Source organism: Scomber scombrus, chromosome 3 (genome assembly GCF_963691925.1).
Source record: "Scomber scombrus chromosome 3, fScoSco1.1, whole genome shotgun sequence".
NCBI lineage: Eukaryota > Metazoa > Chordata > Actinopteri > Scombriformes > Scombridae > Scomber > Scomber scombrus.
This window is the reverse complement of record NC_084972.1, coordinates 32,598,351-32,608,055: the sequence shown is the minus strand read 5'-3', so window position 1 is coordinate 32,608,055 and position 9,705 is coordinate 32,598,351. Positions and strand designations below refer to the sequence as shown.

The 9,705-nt window shown below is 36.1% G+C and overlaps 1 protein-coding gene across 1 annotated transcript; it reads left to right on the top strand.

Annotated features, from left to right (window-relative positions):
- Nucleotides 1–6,090: 6,090 nt before the first annotated feature.
- Nucleotides 6,091–8,195, top strand: blcap (bladder cancer associated protein). Its single transcript, XM_062415612.1, has one exon. It carries the CDS (start codon nt 6,091–6,093, stop codon nt 6,352–6,354), a length of 264 nt encoding a protein of 87 aa, XP_062271596.1. The 3' UTR covers nt 6,355–8,195.
- Nucleotides 8,196–9,705: the final 1,510 nt, after the last annotated feature.

Here is a 9,705-nt window from a genome sequence, read left to right as displayed (position 1 = left end):
TGACTTTTCATTGATGCCGGGTATTTATTTGTGTTCATTTATTTTACTGATGGTTTTTTTGTATGTCTGTTTATATGCATTTTGGTCCTATACTGTCTCAGTCTTTTGGTTGTCTGTGTAATAAGTTCAATGTGAGAAATAAACGTTTGGAGAAAATGTGACTTCTTTTCTGTCTGAAGTTCATTCTTGCCCCTTGCAATCCCGAGCTAAGATTGATGATGGATGATTTTGTTTTTGTATAATAATTGTGTTTTCAAAGTTAAATTAACTGAGGATAAATGGCTCATCATAGTTCATTAATCTTCGCTAATGTCATTCCAATTTCGGGTTGGTCCTCCACTTTGGTTCAGACTGAACTATCTTGATAAGTGATTTTGAACAGGCATTAATAGTCCACAGATAATAAATCCTCACTTAATTAAACCCCTGACTTTTCCTTTGGCACCACCATGAGGCAACATTCATGCTCCCCAGAGAATTAATTAATAACTTTTAATCTAGCGCCATCATCTGGTCAACATTAAACATTTGTTCAGTACTTTGCTTTTTTTTTTTTAAAACCTGCAAAAACAATCACATTCCCATCAGCTCCAGCTGTACTTTGTGTTAGGTGCTGATAGACAAATGCTTGCATGCTAAATAATATACCTGACAAACATCAACATGCCACCTCATCATTGTGAGCTGGATAGGATGCTGATGTGAGCGTTTAGCTCAAGTACAGCCTCAAAGAGCCTCGTCCTCCTCCTCTTCCTCCTCCTTTAACCCCTGCTATAATAATAAAGTAAAGATAAATATATTCAGGCATTCATTCAGCCTCCTCCTCTTCCTCCTCCTCTTCCTCCTTTAACCCCTGCTATAATAATAAAGTAAAGATAAATATATTCAGCCATTCATTCAGCCTCCTCCTCCTCCACTCCTCCTCCTCCTCCTCCACCTCCTCTTCCTCCTCCTCCTTTAACCCCTGCTATAATAATAAAGTCATGATAAATATAATCAGGCATTCATTCAGCCTCCTCCTCCGTATCCTCCTCCTCCTCTTCCTCATTTAACCCCTGCTATAATAATAATAATAGATTAATATAATCAGGCATTCATTCAGCCTCCTCCTCCTTATCCTCCTCTTCCTCCTTTAACCCCTGCTATAATAATAATAATAATGTTAGATAAATATAATCAGGCATTCATTCAGCCTCCTCCTCCTTATCCTCCTCCTCCTCTTCCTCATTTAACCCCTGCTATAATAATAATAATAGATAAATATAATCAGGCATTCATTCCGCCTCCTCCCTTAAAGCCTTCTGCTCGGGGTCCTTCGTGCTAATGCTAATGCTCGTTAGCTGCTGTCGCAGTCAGATCAGATGTTGGTGTTTTCTGTCTCTGCTGATAATGAACCAGACAGATATCAGGTTTGTTTCCTTCTTTTATTTCTTCACCCCAACAACAACAACATCATACTGTGTGTTAAACAACACCAAACCTAGCTGTGTTACTTTAATAGCTTTTTAATGTTTGTGTGTGGAGCTAATGTGGCTAAAGTTAGCTTTTCTTCTATTTATACTTTTATTTAATGTTATTATAGTTAATTAAAGCTGCTTTTTAACTATTAAATAACACATTATCACCACTATAAATATCTACTTTTAGCCCTTTGTCTTCTTAACGCTGTGAGCTAATGTTACCACCCACTGTGATGCATCTTTTGTGTTAAAAACCTTAAAAAATACATCATTATTATTAATTCCTGTCACTTAAATGCAATATTACGTGCTTTAAAGTCAAATAAAAGACCAAACTATGTTAAGTTATTGTGCAAATTAACCAATAAAGGCGTGCAAACTACTGAAAAGCATCTTTTGTTGGAGAAGATAAGAGGTAAAGATGTTAAAAATACTAAAAATACATAATTATGATTATTTCCGGTCACTTAAATGCATGATTATATGCTTTAAAGTCATATAAAAGACCAAACTATGTAAAGTTATTGTGCAAACATCATTTAAACTACCTAAAAGCGACGTGATTCCCATTTTAACCTAACTAAACTAACACTAAACACTAAATTAGTAGTTTTTATGAATGGAGTTCGGTTAGTTTTTCTATTATACACTTGATATAAGGCTAGATTAAGATATATGGTTTATCTCCTGTCACTTTAATGCAAGATTATGTGCTTTAAAGTCAAATAAAAGACCAAACTGTGTAAAGTTATTCAGCAAATTAACCAATAAATGCATGCAAACATCATTTAAACTACTTCATTTTAACTAAACTAACACTAAACACTAAATTAAGTTAGTTATTATCACATATATATAAATATAATAATGTGACACAGTTTGTCACGGGATGTTGGCAGCTGCTCTTTCCATGATACACTTAATATTAGACTATAATTAGATATATGGGTGTATTTCCTGTCACTTTAATGCAGGATTATGTGCTTTAAAGTCAAATAAAAGACCAAACTATGCAAAGTTATTCAGCAAATTGACCAATAAATGCATGCAAACATCATTTAAACTATTTCATTTTAACTAAACTGACACTAAATTAAGTCACTTATATATAAATATAACTGTCACACAGTTTGTCACTGACACCCAACTCTCTGTTTTTTTGTCCTTCAACCAGCCGCAGCCAGTTTTTTTTTTTCATGCTGACATCGAATAAAAAAAATCATTTTGGCATCTGATTTAATCCCTTGTATTAATCCGGTTAGATAACTTTATGTCAGCATTATTATGTCATAACATTATAACATAAGAGGTTTGATTTGTGCGTAGCAGGTTTTAGCTTTAGAGGCTACCAGTGAGTCAGGCCTTTCTTTTATATTTTAATAAGGAAGTGAATAGTTGGTTAAATGTTGACTTTAAGGAGAGATTAATGTATTAATGTGGCTCTGATTAGTCATCATCTCATCTCATGTCATGTGATGGTATTATATTGATCTGTAGCTGCCATTTAAAAACGTAGTAATGTTACACCAACAGTGGGGAAAATATGTAGGGTTGAATTCGGGTCATGTGGGACACTTTTTGCAATTCTGATATATATGAATCCAACACCTAAAATCATTATGAAATCCCTGAGATGTTTCCTTGTTAAATCAGAAGACAATTTTTAGATACTGTACTCAAAAATGAAAAAAATGGCACATATGTTAATGATCCTTGTGTCACATTGTTTGAGAATTTGCAAATTTTGTAATGTTGGACGTTATTTTTTAGGCTTAGAAATACTTTGATTTATACAAAGCAGCCTTATATGTGTGTTTCTGAAATGTGCATACCCATATTTGGTCATTAAATATTGTTGACCTACATACAAGTAGCCAGTATGTTCACATGTGTAATGTTAAACAATATAACTGACACAGTTTGCATATATATACAAGTTAGCTTTAAAATAATTGAATATAAAAAGAGATAAATGCACTGAAGCATAATTATCCCACATTACTCTAATCCCCCCTATTGAGCAACATGTTTTCTTCTTCAGTAAATATATTTCCATTGAGGATATTCACATGAAAGTTTCACCAGATTTTTTGTATTAACTCAAGAAATCCACTCATATATAACGAAATGCAAACATTAAAGTCCATAAATAAAGTTATGTGTCAGGAAAATGGACTTTATATGGTTAATACCAAAATCATTGTATGTATGCTTCTCTCATAAATGATCCCGACTAACTGCCAGTGATATTTTACTTCATTAATACTGTAATTAAAAAAAACAAAACTCAATTACATTCAAAATCTTAAGTAAACGTTATTTAAGATAAAAGAAGCAGGTGCTTAAAACTGTTTATCAAAGAAGTTCATAAGTATCATCGGCTTTAGTTAAATGTTAAATGTCTCATTATGCAAAAACAGAGTTATTTATATATATATATATATTTCATACACTGCCGATCTTGCAGGTTTTCCCACTTACAAAGCATCTAGAGGTCTGTAATTATTCAACTGTGAAAGACGGAATATAAAACAAAAATCCAGAAAATCACATTGTATGATTTTTTTAAACGTTTTTTTTAACATTCAGAAGAACATTTGATAGAATATGATGAATGAATGAAACTTTATTTATGGACACATCTGCAGGTCCACATCAACAAAAAACAAAAAAAGATAAATAAATAAGACAATACAAGTATAAATATATACAAGGTTAAAACAGACACAGACATGCGGCCCAATTTAACTGAACCATGAATTAACTTCCTTAACAAAGCTTAACATTGGAAACTACAAAAAACATGTCAGCTGCACAAAAATCAAAATATGATGCATTTTATTTCAATTTTTGTATATTTCAGCGTCACATTCCACAAAAGTCCACCTTGAATAAATGAGTATTGGGTGTTTTAGCTCTAAAATGTTAAAAAAAAGGGGTTAATTTGATCCTGAACAGTATGTAAAGCAGGAGGGTCAAACATGAGGCCTGTGGGCCAGAACCGGCCCGCCGAGGAGTCCAATCCGGCCCACTTTCCTTCCTGTCGTCTTTTCCTCCCATCTTCCCATCCACCCTTACTTCCTTCCATCTGTTCTTTCTTTCTGTCTTTCTTTCCTTCCTTCCTCCCTTTCGTCCTTCCATCTTTCCTTCCTGTCTTATCTTCCTTCCATCTGTTCTTTCTTTCTTCCTTCCTTCCATCTGTCTTTCCTTCCTTTCTTCCTCCCTTTAGTCCTTCCGTCTTATCTTCCTTCCTTCCATCTGTCTTTCCTTCCTTCCTTTCGTCCTTCCATCTTCCCTTCCTGTCTTATCTTCCTTCCATCTGTTATTTCTTTCTTTCTTTTTTTCTGCCTTTCTTTCCTTCCTTCCTTCCATCTGTCTTTCCTTCCTACCTTCCTCCCTTTCGTCCTTCCATCTTCCCTTCCTGTCTTATCTTCCTTCCATCTGTTCTTTCTTTCTTCCTTCCTTCCATCTGTATTTCCTTCCTTCCTTCCTTTAGTCCTTCCGTCTTATCTTCCTTCCATCTGTTCTTTCTTTCTTTCTGTCTTTCTTTCCTTCCTTCCTTCCATCTGTCTTTCCTTCCTACCTTCCTCCCTTTCGTCCTTCCATCTTCCCTTCCTGTCTTATCTTCCTTCCATCTGTTCTTTCTTTCTTTCTTTCTTTCTTTCTTCCTTCCTTCCATCTGTCTTTCCTTTCTTCCTCCCTTTAGTCCTTCCGTCTTATCTTCCTTCCTTCCATCTGTCTTTCCTTCCTTCCTTCCTCCCTTTCGTCCTTCCATCTTCCCTTCCTGTCTTATCTTCATTCCATCTGTTCTTTCTTTCTTCCTTCCTTCCTTCCATCTGTCTTTCCTTTCTTCCTCCCTTTAGTCCTTCAGTCTTATCTTCCTTCCTTCCTTCCTTCCTTCCTTCCTCCCTTCCTTCCTTCCATCTGTCTTTCCTTCCTTCCTTCCTCCCTTTCGTCCTTCCATCTTCCCTTCCTGTCTTATCTTTATTCCATCTGTTCTTTCTTTCTTCCTTCCTTCCATCTGTATTTCCTTCCTTCCTCCCTTTAGTCCTTCCGTCTTATCTTCCTTCCATCTTTTCTTTCTTTCTTTCTTTCTTTCTTTCTTTCTTTCTTTCTTTCTTTCTTTCTTTCTTTCTTTCTTTCCTGTCTTTCCTTCTTTCTTCCTTCCTTCCATCTGTCTTTCCTTCCTCCCTCCCTTTAGTCCTTCCGTCTTATCTTCCTTCCATCTGTTCTTTCTTTCTTTCTTTCTTTCTTTCTTTCTTTCTTTCTTTCTTTCCTTCCTTCCTTCCTTTGTTGTAATGAATCCGGCACTTACCTTTTTCTCTCCTCCTTTTCTCTCTTCTTTTATTTTAGGGATGACCTGATGACAGCAACATCTGGCTTCTTCGACGTGTTCCTGCATCATCCCAGCTCTGTGGGATAGGATCACTCTGCCTCATCCTTCCACCTGCTGTAAAGGGCTCCACCCCTCCACAGCACCCACAGCACCCTGAGCACCCTGAGCACCCTGAGCACCCTGAGCCTGCAGCATCTTCCTTTAAAAGACCTCGAGGCTCACACACACACACACAAAGACTCCACCAACCTCCTTTTTTTAAACAATAATAATAAATAATAAAAGAAAGAGACGATGTATTGCTTACAGTGGCTCCTCCCCGTGCTCCTCATCCCCAAACCGTTGAACCCGGCGCTTTGGTTCAACCACTCCATGTTCATGGGCTTCTACCTGCTGAGCTTCCTGCTGGAGAGGAAGCCCTGCACCATCTGTGCCTTGGTCTTCCTCGCCGCGCTCTTCCTCATCTGCTACAGCTGCTGGGGCAACTGCTTCCTCTACCACTGCCAGGACGCATCGCTGCCGGACGCTGCCCACGACCCGGCCATCGTCGGGACCTAGGAGACGACGACGACGAGGAGGAAGAAGGGGGAGATATTGAAGAGTAAAGGAGGAAGAGGAGGAGGAGGGAGGTGGTGGTGGTGGTGATGGGAGAATTACTGTAGAGTGAGAAACTGCCATGCTGGAGGAAAGGAGGATGTTTTTTTTTCGGGGGGAGGGAGGAGCGGTGAAAAAGACTGCTGAAAGAGAGAGAGGATTACTGGAAAAGGAGGAAGAGGAGGAGGAGGCTGTGTTGCCATGCTGTAAAGACAGAGACTTGAATTTAAGGTGTTAAAAAGAGGAGGAGGAGAAGAAGAGGAGGAGACTTTCATTTAGCAGAGAGGAGGAGGAGGAGAAGAAGAGGAGGAAGGGGGGTCATGTGACGTGTGTGTGAACTCGGCAACTTTCCAGCATTTTCAAAACAGGATGAAAAAGTAGATGATAAATATAAAAAATTAAAAAAAATACACAAAAATAATTAAATAAACAACACGAGACGTCATTTTAAAAGTGACTCGCTGAGTATTTTCTTTCGAGCCCGTCGGACTCGTCTACTTACATCCGACTTGACGACATTTCGACTCCGTTAAATCTGCGTGGAAACTCCCGAAAACTGCCAAACAAATGTAGCGTAACTCCCCCCCTTTTCCTTCTTTAGCTGAAGATCAGAGGTCAGAGGTCAAAGTTCGGATGTGTGAAGGAACGAGGAGAAGAGAGAAAAGAGAAACACGCTGACACTGGACAATCAAAAAACTATGCTGTGAATAATCCCCACCTTCATCCTTCCTCCTCCTCCTCTTCCTCCTCCTTTTTGACACACACACACACACACACAGGAGAGAGAGAAGGTGTAATAATGCTGAGACCTGTTATTACCCACTGTTACCTCTCCTCCTCCTCTTCCTCCTCCTCTTCCTCCTCTTCCTCCTCTTCTCTCGACCACCAGACTCACGATCGGAGCTTTTTTTTTTCTTCTTCTTTTTTTTGGCTGTATTTTCTCTTTTTTTCCTTTTTTTTTCTTGTGCATGGGATTGCATTTAGGTTGTTTTTGTTTGTTTGTTTTTTTTCAAACATTAAGGTCACACACACATTTTAATCCATTAAAACAAAATGCTGAAAGTTTCCAAAGGGTAGAAAAATCTCTGCGTGTGTGTGTTTGAATGTTTAAATGAATGAAAGACAGGTGTGTGTGTGTGTGTGTGTGTGTGTGTGTGTGTGTGTGTGTGTGTGTGTGTGTGTGTGTGTGTGTGTTTGTGTGTGTGTGTGTGTGTGTGTGTGTGTGTGTGTGTGTGTGTGTGTGTGTGTGTGTGTGTGTGTGTGTGTGTGTGTGTGTGTGTGTGTGTGTGTGTGTGTGTTTTCTTGTGATCATGACATGCTGATAAAAGCGTTAAAAAAATGACAACAGTGATACACAAGGTGACAAACTGTTTAAAGAAGGTCAGTATTTTTTTATTTTATTTCCTGCAACAAAAAGCAATACCGAAAATTGACAATTAGAGAAAGAAGAAGAAGAAGTTGTTTTATTGGTTAATCAATATCATCAATATCATCAATAACATGCTGTCATGAGGTTTCCTTGTGTGTCACAGTTTTTAAGTGTTATGTTTAGCTGTCAGACACAAGCTAAGGTGTTTATACTGTGTACCTACTGGTGTGTGTGTGTGTGTGTGTGTGTGTGTGTGTGTGTGTGTGTGTGTGTGTGTGTGTGTGTGTGTGTGTGTGTGTGTGTGTGTGTGTGTGTGTGTGTGTGTGTGTGTGTGTGTGTGTGTGTGTGTGTGTGTGTGTGGCCTCCAGTCGCAGTGCTGATAGCGCTCCACTGCTACATGATTGCTTTGGTTTTAATTTAAATAAAGTTTTTTTTTTCTTCTCAACGTGTTAAATTGTGTCACATTCAGTGTTTTTGTATCAATTAAAAGCTTTTATTGAGCTTTTATTTTGAAAGGGTTCAATTAGAGCTGCAACTAATGATATATTTTTTATTATTCATTCATTAGTTTAGTCAATAAAATGTTAGGAAATGGTTATAAATGTGTTTCAAAATCCCAAAATAATGTCATCAAATATTTAGTTTTGTCCACAATTGAAATATATTTAGTTATTTATTATAGAAAACTAAATAAAACAGAACATATTCACATTTAAGAAGCTTGAACCAGAGAATTTGGACATTTTCTTCTTAACAAAACAAGCCAATAATTAATTTAGCAAAATAATTAGTGATTAATTTAATAATTGGCAATTTATCAGTTAATCATTGCAGCTTTAGTTTCCACAAAAAACATTTTTAGGAAGTAAATTTGCATTTCATCTAAATTAAGTTCCTGTTTAATAGTTCCAGGTGTAGAGCAGCAATGATTAGCAGATTAATCAATAAATAGTTGAGGGATTATTTTTGTCATTTTTTTCTTTAAGCAAACTGCCAAAAAAAAAAAAGAAGGAAATTTGCTTTTTCCAGCTTCTCAAATGAATGATTAAACTTTTTACTTTGGACATTTCCGTCTTAAAAAAATGACTCAAAATGATTTAATCAATTCATCAAAATAATCGGCAATTGATCAATGAATCGTTGCTGCTCCAGTTTAAACCCAAATTTGTGTTGAAACTATAAAAAATGGACCATGAACATTTCAAGGAAGTAAATCTTTCATCCAAATTAATTTCCTGTATAATAATAATTATCAATCAGTTCAAGTTTAAGCACTTAATTGTTGATGTAAAGCACAATAAAATCACCTTTATGACAAACCTAGAGATGCATTTAAAATCCAATATAAATAAATAAATATAGTATAAATACAGAATAGAGTGAAGCAGCAGAATAATCACACAACATGAATCATTTTAATCATTTTTCGTCAAGCAAATTGACAAAAAAACACATTTTCAGCTTCTTAAATGTTATTATTGAACACTTTTCTTTGTCATATGTGACAATAATAAACTAAATATTATTTAAAGACGTCACCGTTGACTCTGGGAAACTAGAAGTCATTTTAATGGTTATATTATTTATTTAGGAGGATTTAAATAAGCTCATTCAGGTTTTCTGCCTTTTCCTTCACTTCACTTTCTATGTGTAAATGTAACTTGTTCCAAGCTAACCCTAACTCATTAATAATAAATAATTTATTGTTTAATTGAGAAAATAATCAGCAGATGAATCAATAATGAAAATAATTGTTAATTGTTGGGTAGAACTTTCTACTTTTCTATCTTTCAGGTTTAATTAAATCATATTTAAAGAACATTTTTGACCTTTTTTGTATTTAAACTGTGCAGAAAATAACACAAACACATGATAAATAAGTCATGCAGGAGGTAAATCGTTATTAAATAAGATTATTATACAAAGTATGATGTCTGTATTATTAA